Genomic DNA, 18609 nt, shown 5'->3' on the forward strand with positions numbered 1-18609 from the left:
AGCCAGGTCAATGGGCTGGGGCACGTGATCCCCAACACCGCAGGGTCCCCTGAGCACCACTAGTGGCAACCCTGGTGCTCAGAGTCAGAAATAGCCCCCGGTAAACATTAGAGTGTGGATTCACCTTGGGGATTCCTTCTGACCAGGTCCTCAGAGCTTTGTACCCCCCACACACACTTCTCAGGGAAGGAGCAAGATGCTCTGCGGGGGGAGTCCAGATGCCAGACTCCGGGCCCCCTGCTCTCCGGGAAGAGGGGCGGGACTGGCCGAGACACAGGCTCACCCACTCTGCTCATGTGCCGACCCAACCTCTGGTGGGCTAAGGAGAAGCCCGGCAGCTTGCTCTGAGCAGAGAGCCACTGTGTTGGGGTTCCACGCGACAGGGAAGTATAGCCCCATTGTCAGGAGTGGTCACTGGGTGCCGGATTGCTCGGTGTGACCACAAGCTGGAGGGTGCCCAGTGCTTAGGACCTCGGGCGTCCTTAACAGGGCTCCCGAGAAGGCAGCTGCCAGAGTGGACATGGAGGGGCTTTCTCTCAGGTTTGTGTGCCTGGTCCCCTCTTGCTTTTGTTCGGGCTGGGGGTGGGGGTGGTGTTTGTGTAGGCTCACTCCTTGGCTCTGGGATGAATTCTGTCTCTGCGCTCAGGGATCATTCCTGGCATTGTTTGTGGGACCCTAGGCGGTGCTGAGATCAAACCCGAGTCGACACTTGTAACGCAAGCACCCTGCCTGCTGTCCTGTCACTCGGGCCCCATTTCCTGAGCTTCTGTTTCACTTGCCATAGCAGGGATCAAACCCAGGGCCTCGCACACGCAAGGCTTCCTGAACACTTTCCCCAGCAGGAGCATCTGCCCCGAGTCCTGTGGCCGCCCCGAGTGCGGCCCCCGTGGCTTTCCGGCATGTCCGTCAGCAGAAGCCGCAAAACCCAAACACCCTGACTTTCTCTCTGCACTTCTGCTGCCATCCGGCCCTCTCTGATCCGTGAAAGAACCCAGAGGCCCATGCGCTCCGTGTGTGTGTGTGTGTGTGTGTGTGTGTGTGTGTGTGCGCGCGCACACGTGCTTATGGGTGTGTGTGCGCATGTGTGCATATGAGTATGTGTGTGCACGTGTGCATGTGTGTGCAAATGTGCATGTGCTTGTGTGTGAGTGTGTGCATGTGTGCGTTTGTGTGTGTGTTCCGTGTGTGTGAGTGTGTGTGTGTGCACGCATATGTGCATGTGTGCTCTGTGTGTACTCTGTGTGTATGTGCTCTGTGTGGGTGTGTGTGGTTGCGTGTGGTGTGTGTGTGTGGTATGTGTGTGTGGCCTGGTGTGTGTATGCTCTGTGTGTGTGCTCTGTGTGTATGTGCTCTGTGTGTGTGCTGCGTGTTGTGTGTACTGTGTGTGGTGTGTGGTGTGTGTGTTATGTGGTATGGTGTGTATATGCTCTCTGTGTGCTGTGTGTGTGTGCGTGCGGGCATGCGTCGTCACTAATGGGCTATACCTCCTTCCCCTGAAACCGCACCTTCGCTGCTGGTGGCCCAGGCTGGTGCTGCAGTCCTCTGCCTGAGCCCCTTCTCTTGGGCCTTGGGCGCCCTGAGCTGCAGAGGCTGCTTCGCTGGGGGAGGCTGGCTGCCCGCTGGTCGTGGTCCCATGGGTTAGCTGTCGGTGTGAGTGTGGACAGCTCTGTCCACACTCTCCCGGGCAGCGCCTCTGCTTCCAGCAGGTGGGAGAGCCAAGTCCACACCCACCCCCCCAGCCTGAGGGGCAGGCGGGGAACCCAGAAAGCACAGCAGCGGGCCGGCCTGCTCTTGAGCACCAGGGGGAGGGGGGAGGGGGTCGGGCTTGGAGGCAGGACGAGGGAGACTGACCCCCAGGGGGTGGGCTCCAGGGGAATGATAATGTCCCTGGGACTGGCGGAGAGACCCACCAAGGCAGGAGTGATTACCGCACTCAATGCGTCTTCGTCGTCACAAGCTTGTCTGGAGTTTTGTCTGTTTGTTTTTGAGCCACCCCAGGCAGTACTCAGGGGTTACTCCTGGCTCTGTGCTCAGGGATGACTCTTGGCGGTGCTCAGGGGATCACATGGGATGCCAGAATCGAACCCAGGTCAGCCACACGCATGTCAAATGCCCTTCCCTCTGTCCTGTCCTTCCAACCCCAGTTGTCACAGATTTTATGCCAGATTTTTTTTTTATCTATAAGAAAATTCAGGTGCGGCCATTATATGAAGCTTAGTAAAACGGGACCAGGGTTGCTGAAAACGGCATGAGAATTGAGCGGTGGACGCAGGTTAGGAGGCCCCTCCTAATAGCAGCGTTCATCACCAGACCCAGACACATCGCGAGGGTCAGTCGCCCTCTCCAGAGCCACGGAAAGCGTCCCCAGGTTCCAGCGGGGCAGAGAGCCTTCCAGGGGGCTCTCTGTCTGTCTGGAAGAGGGCTGTGTGGCACCCACCCGCAGGCCTGCAGCCCCCACGCCTCTAGGTCTCAGGCAGCGGGTGTCAGCCCACAGGCTTGTGCGGTGGCCCCGGGAAAGAGGTCTGAGTGACCGTAGGGCTCAGTGTAAGGGTGAGGTGGGCACGTGCCCCACAGGCTGAGGCCTGACAGGGCGCCTGCGCCTGCACCTCAACTTTAGACCTTGATTTTCACCACGTTTGAGATTTGTGGGGAAGTTTCAAAGCGTAAGAAGCCCTCAGAGGTGGAGATGAAGGTACAGTAACTGTGTACCTTAAACCCATAAACATGGGTGCTGGTGAAACCACCTTGCCTAGATGACGTTAAAATTTTAAATTTTTAAATTTTTTAAAATTAGAATAAAACAGAGGGGCAGAAGACACAGGGCAGTGGGTAGAGCCTTTGCCTTGCTTGCAGCTGACCCAGATTCAATTCCCGGCATCCCATATGGTCCCCTACGTACCAGCAGGAGTGATTTCTGAGAGCAGAACCAGGAGTCACCCCTGAACGTCACCAGGGGTGACCCCAAAACAAAAAGAAAACCCAAACAGCCTTCTGAGCCAGAGAGACAGCACCACGGGTCGGGCGCTCGCCCTGCGTGTGGCCACTTCGGTTTGACCCCCAGCACTTGTGTGGTTCCCCCAGGCTCCATCCTGGAGGGATCGATGAGTACAGAGGTAGGAACAAGGCCTGAGCATCACTGGGATGAACCAGAAGAAACGGAGAAAAGAAAAGAAACCCTCATGTGTAGTTAAAGTCACCGATTATTTACATTTTGTTCCATGATTCTCTGTGCATATATTTATGCTGGAGCGATAGCATAGTGGGTAGGGCGTTTGCCTTGCACGCAGCTGACCCAGCTGACCGGGGTTTGATTCCTCTGTCCCTCTCGGAGAGCCCAGCAAGCTACCGAGAGTTTCTTGCCCAGCTACCCATGATGTATTCGATATGCCATACACAGTAACAACAAGTCTCACAGTGGAGATGTTACTGGTGCCCACTCAAGCGAATCCATGAACTACAGGAGGACAGTGCAGTGCAGTGCATGTTCGTATTTAAATTCACTATTATCATATTCTCGCTTCTGTGTTTCACTGTATTCTCATGGGTATGTACTATGGAATGTATTTTCTATGTTCTTATGCATGACTATGTGTAATATGTTGCCTGTTATATGTACAGTCACCATTCATCACACACACACACACACACACACACGCACACACCCCTAGGTTTAATTTAGTAGAATCATATACCTGACTGTCCAAATGCCTCAGTGTATATCTCCTCCGGGCAGACTCACAGGCGCCTGCGGGCCGACACAGTCTCAAACCCACGGCCTGTGTTGTACTGTTGCCAACTCTCCCCGTGCCCCTAATGGCTTCTTTCCCTTCTCCTCTTGGGCATGAAAGTCGGCACCTCTGCAGCACGTCATCCAGCCCTCTGGCCCAAAGCAGTTCTCCTGCTTTTGACAAAAGAATAGATATGCATGGACCCAGGAGAAGCTTCTGGAACTCCTCTGAGCAGAGAGGTTTTGATCTGTGTCTTGCTGGATTTGGGTTGCTTGGTTGGTTTTGGGTCACACCCGGCAATGCTCAGGGGTTACTACTAGCTGTGCGCTCAGGAATCATTCCTGGTGGTGCTTTGGGGACCAGATGGGATGCCCGGGATTGAACCCAGGTCAGCCAGGTTGGCGGTGGCAGCAGCAGTGTGCAAGGCAAGTGCCCTACCTGCTGTGTTACCTCTCTGGCCCAGCAGAGAGGCTGGGAGGGAGGCGGCATCCCCCGGCTCTAGAAAGGGGCTTCTGGTCTCTGGTGAGCACTCGGGATCCCATGGCTTGGCCAAAGCCCTTTCCCTTAGGCCCACCCCTCACACGCATGTGCCTGACCCAGCCGTGTCCAGCCCCGACGTAAGGAGAAGGAAGCTACTCTGGGAAGTGGCCAAAGTGCCCAGCTGGTGTCGGACATGCAGAGCAGATGCTGGGGTAACAGCCACCTAGCACCCAGTGCTTCAGGTTCTAAGTGAGGGGTGTCTGGGTGAAGTTCCATGGGAGGGAGGGACTTGGCGGGCTTAGACTTGGGGTTGGGAAACAGAGTCTGTGTGAGAACAGGCCCAGGGTTCTTCCTGCCAGCCCGCAGAGCCACCCACCTGTGGGAAGGAGGAGCCTTTGATGGGCCCCTGAGAACCAGGACAGGCAGCTGGCCTGGCGCCTGGCCGGGAGGAACGGGGTAAGGTGCCCCTTACAAGTCTACTCACTAGGTCCTATGCTCATAGGCAGCATTTCGCAGCTGGGGTCACCAGTATTCCAAGGGGCTGGGAGTGAAAATCATGCCAGTGAGGGGCTACAGCCCCAGGCCGGGGTGCCAGCCCCTACGACGGAAGGGGAACGGGTCAGGGAAATGCTGAACACGCTGCTGTAAGGAGCCTAGCCGCACTGCGCCTTGACAGGGCTTGGGGGGAACCCGGGGCATGCCATGGTCTTCGTGCCCTGCCCTTCCTGGGCAACAGACAGACTTTGGCTCAGCCACCTGGGGGGCCGTCCTAGGTCGTGATGTCTTTAGAAAATTGGCCTCGTTAACCGAGACCAGGTCCAGTGGGAAGCACCTTCGTTTTGTTTTTGTTTGGAGGGCTCACACCTGGCTGTGTTCAGGCCCACTCCTGGCTCTGTGCTCAGAGCTCACTCTTGGCAGTGCTCGGGGGTCGTACACGGGTGCCCCAGGAATGGAAGTGGGATTGGCCACATACAAGGCGAGAGCCTGAACCCCTTGTAGTATCTCTCCGGACCCCTAAGAGCACCTTTGGGTGCTCAAAAGCATTGTCTCCCTTCCCAAAGAGTTTGCCCCAGGTGAAATGTGCTTCAGATGTCTCTCCAGGGAGACGCCTGGGATCAGCCCCTACACACATGGTCCCCCACAAGTCTGAGCAGGGAGCCTGGAGACCCCGGGATCACGGCAGGTGTGCTGCCCCCCGAATAGAGAAGAACAGGATTCTCTCAGCCAGGGGCAGGCCCATCCTGCTGGGATTTGGGGGCCGGAAGGAGAGCCCGGGGGCGAGGATGAGCCTCTGGGGAGGGGGAGCCTGTGGCTGGGGCGGGGAGTATGGGGCTCCTTGGAAGGAAACTTGCAGTGAATGCCGCTGAACGCGGGGCCACCTCGCGGCCCGACCACCCGAGCCTGGCCTGTGGGGGAGATGTCCGAGCCCCCCAGTGCGCGTGGGACCCTTCAACTCCCATGCGTGGACTGCTCCTTCCAGCCCCTCCCCCAGCTCTACGTTGCCACCTTGGGTGCCTCCCCAGACAGCCCATGCTGTGTCCTGGGGCCTAGGGCAGGGTGCATCCCTCTGGGACAGCCTTTGCGGCTGGGCTGTGTTAACTCTGGGGAATTAACATTTCTCCCCAGAGTCTGCAGGTGGGGCTCAGGCTGTGAAGACCCAGGTCCCCGTGGCTGCCTGTGGGGGAGTGGTCCCACCTCCTGCTGTCCCCAGGCAAGGCACAGCCAGCGCTGGTCTCTGGCAGAGAACACAGCGTGGACTGATTGGGGGACTCTCAAGGTGTCAGTGGCTATTTTCAGTTAACTCCCTCAAAAGGGAAATGTCCCCAGAGAGTCAGAGATCCAAGGGACCTTCAAGGACCCAAGGCGGCTGGTGCCACCGCCTCATTTTCCTTTGCTTTCCGATATCTCTGTGAGACCTGCCTGCAAACTCAGTACAACGCTCTCCTTGGAACGGTCTCCTCTCTCCCAGAAGGCTTGGGCAGCCTGGGGCAGAAGCAAAGGACAGGGCCCCAGCTGCTGTTCTGGAGGCTTCCAAGCATGTATCTATGGGGCTGCGATGCGCTCTGGACACCTCTGTCTCGAGCGGCAAGTGTCACACTTTGGACCCAGGCAGTGCCTGAGCCCTTCATGAAGAGTCGTGCAAAGATCAGACCCCAGGGGCCCCAGTCGGCAGCAGGGCCCTGGGGTGGGCCGGGGTGTCCTGGGGAGTTGCCGGTTAACAGTCTCGGGGTCCGCTGCTTCCTCCAGGAGCGTTGTCCTGCTTATCTAGGGCCTAGGCACACGGGACACAGATCCCGTTCCCTCTGGGGGCTTCTTACATGTTATTCGCATAGGGGTGGGGTGTGGGTAATCCCCGGGGGATGTCCGGCCCAAAGGTGTGCATTGCAATGCTTGCACAGGGAGAGCCCCTCAAAGGGGCGTGGGACCCTCTCACCGCGGGGGGGGAGGGGGGGAATGCAGGGCAAGGCCTGTCCGAAGACTGTCGGGAAGGAGGGGCCAGAGAGACGGTGTGGTCAGCCAGCTTTTGTCCTCAGCGTGGCATATGAGCACCACTAGGAGTGACCCCTGAGCACGGAGCCAGGAATAAACCTTAAGAGTGACGGGGAAGGTGCAGCGCCCCCTCCCAGCACCCAAAAAGAAGGACTCCCAAAGGGCTGAAGGCAGAATCGGGACCGAGGGTGTGAAGAGCCCTGGGTGTGGGGTGAAGGCACCAGGCGTGGGGGACACGCCCAGCGGGCTCTAGTGGCAGGAGGTTTCCTGAGTGGCCAGAGCCCACACTCGGTTTTGGGAATCACAGAGGCTGAGCATGGAGAGCCGGTGGGGCAGGGTGGGCCCTGGAGGGAGCAGGAACAGGGCAGGGCAGACACCCACAGGTGGAGACGGGGCAGGGGGCCTGAGATGCAGAAGGAGCATTTTGGCCGCATGGACCCAGAGCAGAGAGAGAGGAGCTTGCGCTGACCCTGTTCCATCCACTCCTTCCTCCACGATCTCTCCTGCTTATCCAAGGGCCTTTGAGGTATTAGGAGTTGGGGTTATAAGACCTCCAGGGGAGTGCTCAGGAAACCCCATCTGCAGAGCCAGGAGTAACCCCTGAGCATCGCCAGGTGTGGTTCCCAGAATAACTAAATAAGGACAAGGTGGGGTGCTGGGAAGGGTAGTGGCGGTCTCTGTCCCCTACCACCAATGGGACAGACAAACCAACAGTGGCTGGACAAGGTGGGAACAAGGACAGGCAGTTTGGACAGACGAGCCTCAATTTGGGGTGGGTCACAGCAGACTTGGGGCAGAGGGCAGCCTGGTGGGGGGTCGGAAGGTGAGCCCAGGAGGTCAGTCTGGGCTCCAGAGGAAAGGAGGGCAGCAGAGACGGGCCAAAGGGGAAACTGGGGGCGTGGGGGCGGGCAAAGAGATGGTACAGAGGCTAAGACATTTGCCTTGTGCGTGGCGAGCCCCCTGTTAATCCCTGGAACTGGGTGTGGTTCCTGAGTGCCCCAGAGGGCACTCCTGAGCACAGAGTTGGGAGTAGCACCTGAGCACTGCTGAGTGGTCCAAGCCCCCACCCCCCCACCCCCCCCACACACACCCCAAAAAGGGAAACTTGGAGAGCCAGCCTGGGACATTTGAGAGTTGGTGGTGTCGTGCTGTGCCACAAGAAGTGAGATGCCTTGGGCCAAGGCTCACAGGGAGGCCTGAGCTTGTGCTGGGACCTGACCCTCGGCCCACCGCCGGGAGGTTTGCACAGGCCCTTCCCCTGATGGTGCCTGCTGGAGCTAAAGTTTGGGTGCTGGGAAAGGAGCTGGGCGTGGGACGTCACCGTGAAGGCTGCATCCAGGGAGGAGGACACCAGTCAGCAGGTCAAGGAGGGAGAGTTTGGTCGGGGCCAGGAACACCTCAGGCTCACCAAGGGCCGCACTGGGCAGCTCGGAGCTGCAGAGGCAGCGGGAGGACCGGGGGGCGTGGAGGACCGATGGCCCCGCTGCCGTCTCCTAAGGGGAGGGAAGCAGGGCGCCCTCAGGGAGATGGCAGAGGGCTCTGTGAGTGGCCAGTTTCCCGCCTCCCCCGTGCCCTCCGCCCTGCCTTGATGCTGTGATGAGGGCCCCAGCACTCCCCTTGCTTGACTAGGGGCCCCCAGGCCTCACACACAGGTGCAGAGCTCAAATCCTCACCCTGTGCACTCCGGGCACCTCCTCCTCCTGCTTCCGAGGCGAGACCCAGCAGTGCTCTGGGGATCCTGTGGTGCCGAGTGCGGCACCCTGGGACTCGCGCGTGTAGCAGGTGGTCCAGCCCAACCTGCCGTGCCCCTGGCTGCCCATTGCACAGGTCTTCCCCAGGGTCGCACTCTTAGCTATGGAGCCAGCGCCATCCTGTGTCCGGATGGTGGGGTTGGCGCCCTGGGGTGGTACCCACACAGCTGCTCTCCGCTCTGTGTTCAGGCTCTCAGCCGGGCATGTCCTCTCTTTGCTGTGCTGGCATGTGCCTGGAAACGGAAACGGCTTGTTTGCCGGGACCATGAGCCCCAGAGCCGCTCTGGTTCCTCTTGACTCATGCAGCAGCGCCAGAGACCAAACTCTGCCTTAGGTGCACAGGGAAGTTGCTCTGACCACTGAGCCCCCCTCCCACAGTGTTCTTTGCTGGGGGCGTCGGAGGTTAGTCCACTCCCAGCAGTGCTCAGGGCTTACTCTTGCCTCTGGGCTCAGGGGTCACTCCTGGAAGGGCTCAAAGGACCGAAGATGGTGCCGTGGCAGGGCAGGTCCCTTTCCCCTGCACTGTCTCTCCAGCCCCTCCAGTTGCTTTGATATGCTCTAAAGCTTCATGGGTCAGGGCGATCTCGGACGCAAGTCTGGCCCCTGAGCCTAGGTATGCCCTCTGCTTAGGAGCCAGACCGAATCCTCAGCGCTTCAGCAAAAGGCAGAAGAAGGGGTCAGAAGACCCGGCTCCGTGGACATAGTCGGGAGGCACCAGGAAGAAGGCATCCCAGGCCCAGACCCTGGCCGCCTCTGGGTCTGTGAGGCTGGCAGCCACCTGAGGTCTAGACGAAGCCATCTTCTCCTTCATGAAGCCAAAGCCACGTGCTTGTGTTTGGTTGTAGAAGAATCAGGCGAGGAAAAGAGCGACAGCATGACTGGAGTTCCAGTAGGGAGGCTAGGAAGAGGCCAGTGGGTGGAGCACAGGCTTTGCATGCAGGAAGTTCCGGACTCCACCTGGTGCTCTGAGAAATGCCAGGAGTAACCCCTGAGCACCAGCCAGGAGTAGTGGCTGGTGTGACTCCCCCCACCCCCAAGAAAGAAGCTCAGTGTCCATGCCCAGCTCTCTGTGAGGCCTCAGGTTGGAGTCAGGTGACTGCTGTGTAAGCCCAGGAGACAGTCAGCGGGTTTCAGCAGATGCCCGTGAAGTACGTATGGACTAGGATGCAGAACGTGGCTGGTTCGCACTGAGAATCGCTCCCGTGCGTAGGAGCCAGACCGAATCCTCAGCCACTCGGCAGCCAGGCCACACTTGCAGGCGCCCACGGAGCCTTGGGCCACATTCCCTTTCCTGGCAGCTGAGGGGTGGTCCCGGCTCTCCTCACAGCTGTGCAGGCCCCCCGGCAGCTGCAGGAGTCTCGCAGCACGGGGCTGAGCTGGCCACTGTTCCTCCCGTGGACTCCGAGCCCACCTGCCTCCCTCCTGGCCCCACCTCCATCCTCAGCCAACATGGGGCGGTTTCACCGACAGAAGCATGCTGGGCAAGGGCCATGGCGCAGCGGGAGAGCATCTGCCTTGCAGGTGTGAGTTCCCGGGCTCAGTCACGACAGAAGCAGACTCGCTCCGTCCTGGGGCCCAGATGCCCAGGCTGAAGGGCCGCCCTCCGGCCGCTCCACTCTGCTGGCTATGTCTCCCGGACCTTCCCTCTGTGCCACAGTTTCCTCATTGCTGTCCTCACAGCCTCATTTAACTTAATCACCTTGGGACGGTTCCCTCTGAGGGTCAGGCTCTGGGCTCCCCGTGGGCTTGGAGGGCACAGCTCAGCTTGCAGCAGCACCCCCACCCCCGTCACTCACATACACACATCCCCAAATCCTTATACACACACATATGCACACACACAGCACCCCCACCCCATCACACACACACACACACACAACACATCCCCAAACCCTTACACAGGCACACACACAGAGCACCCCTCATCCAACACACACATACAAATCCTCAAACCCATGCATATACACGCACACGCACACAGCACCTCTCATCCACATGCACACACATCCCCAAACCCATCTATACACACACACAGCACCCCCACCACATCAGACACACACATATCCCCATCACACACACATATATCCCCAAACCCATTCACATGCACACACACAGCACCTCCCCACTCCATTGCACACACACAACACACACACATGTCTCCAAACCCATACGCACACACACACACACACACACACACACTCTCACACACATACAGCCCCTCTCTCTGCCCGCATCACTTTCCCGTCCCAGGTCAGACCTGGAGAGGCCACACGCCCCTCTTACTGGCACTGATGGAGAAGGCCCTGGGGCTGTCACGCCCACTCACTCTCAGTGTCCACACCTACCCAGGGTCCATCCTGGGAGCTCCCTGTCTTGCATCTGTGGGCTTTCCCCTCCACAGCCCTTGCGAGAGACCTTGGCCTGCTCTGTCTTTCCTGTCACCTTGCTTCTTTTTTCTCCAGGATTCTGGGGGGCTCCAGCAATGCCCAGAAAGTTCAGGAGCCCACTAGCATTCCTGGCCCTGGGCCGGCAGTCCAGCACCAGGGCTAGAGAGTGCGATGCAGCTCGGGCCCGCAGGGCGGGATCCCGCCTCCCACCTCCTCCAGAATTGCGTTCTATTTGTATTTGGGGGCCTCGCCTGGCGGTGCGTAGGGCTTTCTCCTGGCTCTGCACTCAGGGGTCAGTCCTGGCAGACTCGGGGAACCACATGGGGTGCCAGGTCAGCCACATGCAAAGCACCAGCGCTCTCGACCCCCTCCCAGGGACCCTGATGTAACCACTGATTCCTTCCTGGAGACTGTCCTGTCTGTGAGGAGACCGTCTTCCCCTACGTGTGGGGTCCTGGCATAGCCCGACCCTTTCCCCAGCAACCCTGTGGTGTCCTCTGGAATCTGACCCCCCTTCGCATCTTTTGCCACTTGTGTCTCCCCAGAAAACAGTCCCCTCCTTCGCTCCCGCTGTCGCCGTCAATGTGACTGGAAACTGTTCACTTCCGTCCACTCAGGCTTTCTCTGGAGTTCTGTTGAGCTCCTAGCCTGACATCCAGCACTGCAGCACTGTCCTCCCATTGTTCATCGATTTGCTCGAGCGGGCCCTGTAACGTCTCCATTTTGAACTTGTTGTTGCTGTGTTTGGCATACCAAATACGTCCTGGGTAGCTTGCCAGGCTTTGCCATGCAGGCAAGATACTCTCGGTAGCTTGCCGGGCTCTCCGAGAAGGGCAGAGGAATCAAACCCGGCTGGGCCGGGCTGGTTGCATGCAAGGCAGATGCAGCCTGACATCAAGGAAGGCAAATTCCTCTTCACCTGCAAATGCACACCCTGTCAGTGTGACTGTCCCCACATCTGTCCCCAAGCAGGAAGCCCCGGAGGACTCTCCCCTGCCCCTCATCCTTTGGGCTTCTCTGCGGCTGCTTTCCCCATGGGTGGGCCTTCATCCGGTCCCGAGCTTGTCTCTTGGCAGTGGGGCCACTCTCCCGGGGCCCTCAGGCACCCCTGACCAGGAGGGAGGACTCCCTGTGACAAGGACAGGACAGTGTGTTCTGTGTCTGGCGCCGCAGGCATTGAGGCATGACTGAGGAACTTTTTACTCTTTCTCTTTAAGTTCTGCACGTCTTCGCCCCCTGCCTGCCCCGTGCTCACCCAGCCGCCTCCGAATGTCTCCCTTCTTCTCCTCGCAAACCCTGCTCACGCCCAAGCTGGGGGCTCTCTCCTCCTTGCAGGTCTATTCCCTGATCCCCTCACCCATGTCTCCGCAGCTCCCCAGCCCACCGTGCCACTGTTGGCTCTCTCTTCCTGCTCCACACAGTCTGGGGATGCAATCCTTCCTCAATGGAGTGGGGTGCCTCCAGCCGGGACCCTGCAGGCATGAATGCAGGGGACAGAAATGCCCCTTATGCAAGAGCCAAGCGTGTTTATCAAAGGGTGCTCTGTCAGAGTGCCAAAGAGGGAATCTCTCTCTGGGGTTGTCTGTGGGCCCCTTTTATGGGGGCGTATTATTGTAGGAATGTCATGAGGTTGGGGTTTCTTGTTAGGGGGTTCACCAGTGACTGGAAGCTGGATGGGAGATCTGGGTCCCTGGAAGCTCGCCACTATCCGCTCTGAAAGGGGAACAGAGCTAGCGCACTGTGAGTTTCAGTCCTTGGAACAGTTAAGCTGCAGGGCCCAGAATCTGTGTCAGCTTTATCTTAGCGTGAATTGGGGACCTTCCGCGAGTCTGGACCAAGCCATGCGTGTAAGCTGGGGATCCGACCACTTCACTTCACTTCCTGTTTAACTTGTAACAGGAAATGATCTCAGACTTGTAGAGAAGTTGTAGAAACAGTCCGGAGATTTCTTGTACACATCACTCAGATTCTTCAAGCAAGCTCCCCGTGACCTATTCAATATGCCAAACACAGTAACAACAAGTCTCACGATGGAGATGTTACTGGGCCCGCTCGAGCAAATCGATGAACAACGGGAGGACCGTGACCGTGATTTATCATATTTTTCCTCTCTCCCTTTCCCTCTATCTCCCCCCCAGCCCCTCCCCGCACACACACCACCACCACCTCTACTACACAAACACACACACACACACACACACACACACACACACACACACACACCCGTTATTTCTTGTGAGCGATTTGAAAGCAAATACACATCTGGTATTCTCTACACCCAGACACTTCTGAATGTTTCGTACAAAGACAATCGGTTGGAAACACTAAGTTAGTGAGGACCAGAAAGATAGTGCGAGGGTTAAGGCGCACCCCTGGCATGCCCCTGACCCCGTCTCCATCCTGACACCACACGTCCCCTGAGCATCACTGGGTCCAGCCCTGGAGGCCTCCCTGCAGCACTGGGGTGACCCTGACCTCGCAAGCACTGCAGCGCCTGAGCCATACCCGCGGGTCCTCATGCTGAACCTTCAGTTGGCCAAGAATCTCGCAGGGGGGCTTTAGGCCTCCTGAGACCCCCCCGCTTGGGAAACCCCCCAATTAGTGATTAAAACACAAAACTAACATTGATATACTTCTCTCATCTTATTATTGGCCTTATTCACATTTTTTCCAGTTTCCCCATAAAACATTCTTTGACAGCATTTGAAACAACAGCCTCAGACTGGGAGGGCTTCCGTAGGGAAGGGGAGGGGTGATGCGCTGAGACCATGCCAGGAAGTGTAGCGGGCCTTCCTCCTGTGCATCTCGGGAGCGCCTGGTGGGCAGCCATGCCCGAGGGAGGGCACCATGGGGTCTCCCAGTGGGGGCAACTGCAGTCAGAGTGACAATGTTTGGTTGGGGGTTGGTGGTCATGCCCAGTGGTGCTTGAGGCGTACTCCTGGCTCTGTGTTCAAGGATCACTCCCGCCTGGTCTGGGGGCCATATGGGGTGCCGCAGAGTCGAGCCCGGTTGGCCGTGTGCAAGGCCAGCGCCTCACTGGTCCTACCTCCCCGCACTATGGACAGCCCATGCAGGCTTTGTGCATGATGCTCCCCGCTCACACAGGTGTGGAACCTGCATAAAATCCCAAAGCTCGTCCTCCACGGTTGCTGCATTATCAGGGGCAAGCAAACGGGTTTGTGCTTCACACCTGGTCTGTCGGGGTCACTTCTCTTGGAAAAGTGAGTTCCTTGGAGAGGGTGACAGGAGGAATGTAGGGTTGGGCTGCTCATGACTTCATCCACGCACTGATCCATTCGGTGAAGTGGGCCCGGGTGAGAGTCCTCATCCTGGGACCCTTGGGTCCACATCAACAGCCAAGTTTAGTCGGTTTATTTGATATCATTTCCTTCCTGCGTTTTCTGACGGGGTGAGAGAATGGCTAATGAGTGTGGGGTGGTGACCATGTAAACAGGCGGTGGGAGCCCAGCCACAGTGGGGGGTCTTTATATCAGTGGAGGCGCCTGGAACCCCTCGAGACACCCTTCCCCCCAAGAACTGACATTCCTGCGACAGTGAGAGCGTTAGAGTGAGACTGAGATCTCTGGAGATACACTCTCGGGGCCTCTCTCTGGGCAAGGCGTCCCAGGAGTCAGAAGCTCCTGAGGGAAGAGAGGGGACAGAATCTCACCTGCACCTTCTCTGTTCCAGGTGACGCAACTGTGAAAAAGAAGCCTGCCCCGAAGACACCCTCGAAGGCAGGTAATTGGCCACAGTGACTCGGGGATCCTCCCTTGCCCCACTACAAGCCACTTGGCAGATCATCCTGAGGGCCTGCCCCCCCCCACACACACACCTCCTGTCTCCCCACCTACCCAGGCTGAATGCACCCCAGGACCCTGTCACAGCCTGGCCCCAGCCTCTCCCACTGCTCACATGTGTTTCTGACTTGGTTCTCCTGCTTCTGCGTGGCAGTGAGGCCTCCTGTCCCTTCTCTGAGTTCCTGTGTGGAGATGAGCCCCTCGGTGGCCATGCTCTGCTATGTAGACCCTTTCCTCTTTGGCCTGTTTCCCATGGGAAGATATGGGCAGGCAAGCCTGTCAGCCGGCATGACCAGAGTGCCACTTAATTAGTAAGGAATTAGGGTGCAAACTCACAAAGTGGGAGAAAAGCCGGGGGATGGCTCCAAGGGCTGGCACATTTGGGGGCCCAGAGTTTGCCCCCAGCTCTACACGGCCCCTCACACCACTGAGCAGAACCCCTGGGGCACCTGAGCCATCGTACCACAGCACAGGGCCCAAACATTGACCTGCCCAGCCCTTGTGGTCAAATATCACCAGAGGTGCACTCCCCCCCCCATGATCTCCTGAGCATATCTTAGGAGCTTCCTCCCCGCAAACCTTAGCATGGTAGCACTGTCCTCCCATTGTTCATTGATTTGCTCGAGTGGGCACCAGTAACGTCTCCATTGTGAGACTTGTTGTTACTGTTTTGGGCATATCGAATATGCCACGGGGAGCTTGCCAGGCTCTGCCATGCGGGCAGGATATTCTCGGTAGCTTGCCAGGCTCTCTGAGAGGGACAGAAGAATTGAACCCCGGGTCGGCCGCGTGCAAGGCAAACACCCTACCTGCTGTGCTATTGCTCAGCTGCCCTTCAAACCTTAAAGATGCAAATAAGCCATGCCGTTATGTGGGCTGCTTGGGAAGGAGTCAGAGTAAAGAGGAGAGTGAACGAAATATTTGGAAGCCAGAGGGATAGTGCAATGGGTAGGGCTCTTGCCTTGCACTCAGCCGATCAGGGTTTGATCCTGATACTGTGTGTGGGCCTCTGAGCCCTGCCAGGAGTACCTCTGAGCGCAGAGCCAGGAGAAAGCCCTGAGCAGTGCAGAGTGTGCCCCCCAGCCAGATAATAATAATAATAAACAACCAACCAACAAAGAGAATATTCAGGAGTTGTGATGGTGGCCCACTCTAACCGTGAGGGCTCCCCGCAGCGAAGGGTCTACAGGGCCGGATGGATCCCGTGTCCTGCAAACAGAGCCTCCCGGACTCACCCTCTCTGTATCTCCCAGCCATGCCCCCGCAGATCACCCAGTTTCCTGAGGACCGCAAGGTGCGCGCGGGCGAGGCCGTGGAGCTGCTCGGGAAGGTGGCGGGCACCCCGCCCATCACCTGCACCTGGATGAAGTTCCGCAAGCAGGTCGGTCACGGGGCCGGCCTGGGATGGGGAGGCGGCCACTCCGTCACACAGGCAGCGCCCACCTGCCGTTTCCCCCCAAGCCTGATGCCCAGGTTTAGCCTCCAAGAAGTGCTTGGTCGACAGCTGACCTGCTGGTAGAGAAAAGTACGAAGGGAAACCTAGAACGTGCCCCTGGCTCCTGCCCAGTTGGAGGCCTCGGGTGGAATGGACCCAGGGGAAGGGAATGGAACCCCGGCTTCCTGAATGGACCTTCACCTCCCCCGCTGGGAGGACTTTGGAGTGACTTGGCTCAGATGAGGCGGACCCGCCCCCACCCCAGAAGCGCCGCTGGGTCCCACCCTGCCCCCCGCAGGGTCATCCCAGCGCCTGCCCCCTGTGCCCCCAGATCCAGGAGAGCGAGCTCATCCGCGTGGAGCACAGCGAGGGCAGCAGCAAGCTCACCATCCTGGCGGCCCGCCAGGAGCACTGCGGCTGCTACACGCTGCTGGCGGAGAACAAGCTGGGCAGCCGGCAGGCCCAGGTCAACCTCACGGTCGTGGGTGAGTCGGGGCGCGGGCTGGGCGGGCAGGAAGAGAGCCCAGACACCCTGGGGAGGTGTGACCTCCGTTCTTCTGCTTCTTCGTCCCCTCTGGCCCACACCCCTCCTACACACACACACACACACACACACACACACACACACAGCGCCAGCCGAAGGCCTCCTCTGCAGTCTTGTTGGCTTGGGGAGGGGCTCACCCAACCGTGCTCAGGGCTCACTCCTGGCGGGGCTCAGGGGACCACACAGGGTGTTGGGAGGTCGAACCCAGACCGGCAGCACTAAGCCGCGCACCCTTCCCACTTTCCAGGGCTCCGGCCCTGGACGACCCCACTGCAAGCCCCTCCTGCCCTTGCCCCCGCACACTCACTGCTGGCAAATCCTGACTTCCGGTTCACCTTGGTGGGGATGCAGCAGGGGTGGGATGGGGAGGGCGGCTGGAGCCCGGGATGACCCCCTTCCTGCAGACACAGAGCTGTGCCCACCTAGGTGTGCCTGCCGCCTGCCTCTCCCGCTCACACGGTTCGTGGCCCTCCAGCTTCTGGTGGGCGCAGCCCTTCCAAGCCCTGCGCCTCCTGTCTCCTGCATCTTTGCCTGAAGCCGAGCTTGTCTTCAGGCAGGTCTTCTGGTTCGGTTTTTCTTCCCCATCCCGACCACTGTGCTCTGGGGCCCTGAGGGTCTCTCCACTGAGCGGCTTCCTCACTGGCCGCAGCTCAGATGCCCACGCGCATGGCTGGCGCTCAGGAGCACGCAGGGGAAGGTGCTGGCACCGCACGGGGCTTGTGCCCCTCGTGTCTGGGCCCCCAGGAGCGGCGTGAAGCCCTTCCCCGTCTTCACAGCCCAGCCCAGCCCTTCCCTCCCTTTCCCTACGGCAGGAACCCAGGAACCGTGGCTGGGAGGCTCAGTTCCTCCCCTGAGGGCTGAGCCACAGGCTTTCACTCCACAGAGAATGGGGGGGGGGGGGGGGGCAGAGCTCCCTCCTTTGCACGCAGGAGGCCCGGCCCCTGGACACTGCTGGGAGTCGCCCCAGGGACCCCCGGCATGGCCCCCACACCAGTTCAATTAGCTTAAGGCCGGAGGGCCTCTCGCCTTTTCTCTCAGTGGGACTTCCGAGCTTTCGTTCGCTGCCCTGAGAGGCGGGTCTGGCAGAGAGAGGGTTCGAGGGTCGGTGCTGAGACACAGTTTGCTTTTCCTCCTGGAACTAGTCCCTGGCGTCTCCGCTGGCCCCTGCCGCCCCCACATGGCTCCTGCCTGCCCGGGGGTCCTGCGGGCGCCCAGCTTGGAAGCGGTTCCCTGTGCCCGGCCGGCGCCCGCTGGGTGCCCGCGGCTGCGGCTCAGACTGCTCTCCCGGCCTTTTATGGTCGGGTTTCTCCTTCTCCGGGCCAGTGCTGACGGGCGGGTGGCTGGCCGCCAGCTGGCAGGAGCAGCGTGCTGAGTGCCCCAGGCGGGGCTGGAATGGAGGGGTCGGCTTTCTGTCTGCCTCCCCCGGCAGTGCTAAGAATAGCACCGTCTGAGAAGCACAGCCAGGCGGCCACGATCCGAGTAGGCCTGAACGAACCTCTGCTGTGGGTTCAGGTGGACTGAGAAGGTGTCGACTGTCCATGAGCTGAAGCGAGAATCGTTCACCTCCTCTGGACAGTCTCTGGCACTTGGGAGATGTCCGGCTCATGGACGCTGACAGAAAACGGCTGCTACTGACGGCCACTCAGCTCCCTCCCTGGAGGTCCTGTCGGCCCTCGCTCCAGGCAGGACCGTCGGACGGGAGGCTCTGCATGCTGGGGCCTGGGTGGTCCCCAGCCCCACCTGCTCCCCTGAGCACTGCAGCGTCTAAGCACCACTGCCCCCCCCCCCCCCCCCCGCCGATTAAATGCCACTTTTCTTTCCAGGTCACCTAGGACTCTTGTTTGGTGGGGGCAGAGGGGTGTTTGTGCTACATCCCAAAATGCTTGGGACTTGCTCCTGGCTCAGTGCTCAGGGATCGCTCCTGGAAGTGCTTGGGGGACCCTGTGGGGGTAGGGGATCAAACCCAACTGGGCTGCATGCAAGGCGAGTGCCTT

At 59.3% G+C, this 18609-nt stretch overlaps 1 protein-coding gene across 1 annotated transcript in view; it reads left to right on the forward strand.

Annotated features, from left to right (window-relative positions):
- MYLK (myosin light chain kinase) overlaps positions 1–18609 on the forward strand; it is a 206873-nt gene that overhangs the window by 143064 nt on the left and 45200 nt on the right. Inside the window, 3 exon segments of the mRNA XM_056127583.1 lie at positions 14527–14577; positions 15890–16017; positions 16403–16556. Of these exon segments, the coding sequence (XP_055983558.1) occupies positions 14527–14577; positions 15890–16017; positions 16403–16556 (333 nt within the window).

The sequence above is a fragment of the Sorex fumeus genome, unplaced genomic scaffold, assembly GCF_029834395.1.
Source record: "Sorex fumeus unplaced genomic scaffold, SorFum_2.1 ptg000063l, whole genome shotgun sequence".
NCBI lineage: Eukaryota > Metazoa > Chordata > Mammalia > Eulipotyphla > Soricidae > Sorex > Sorex fumeus.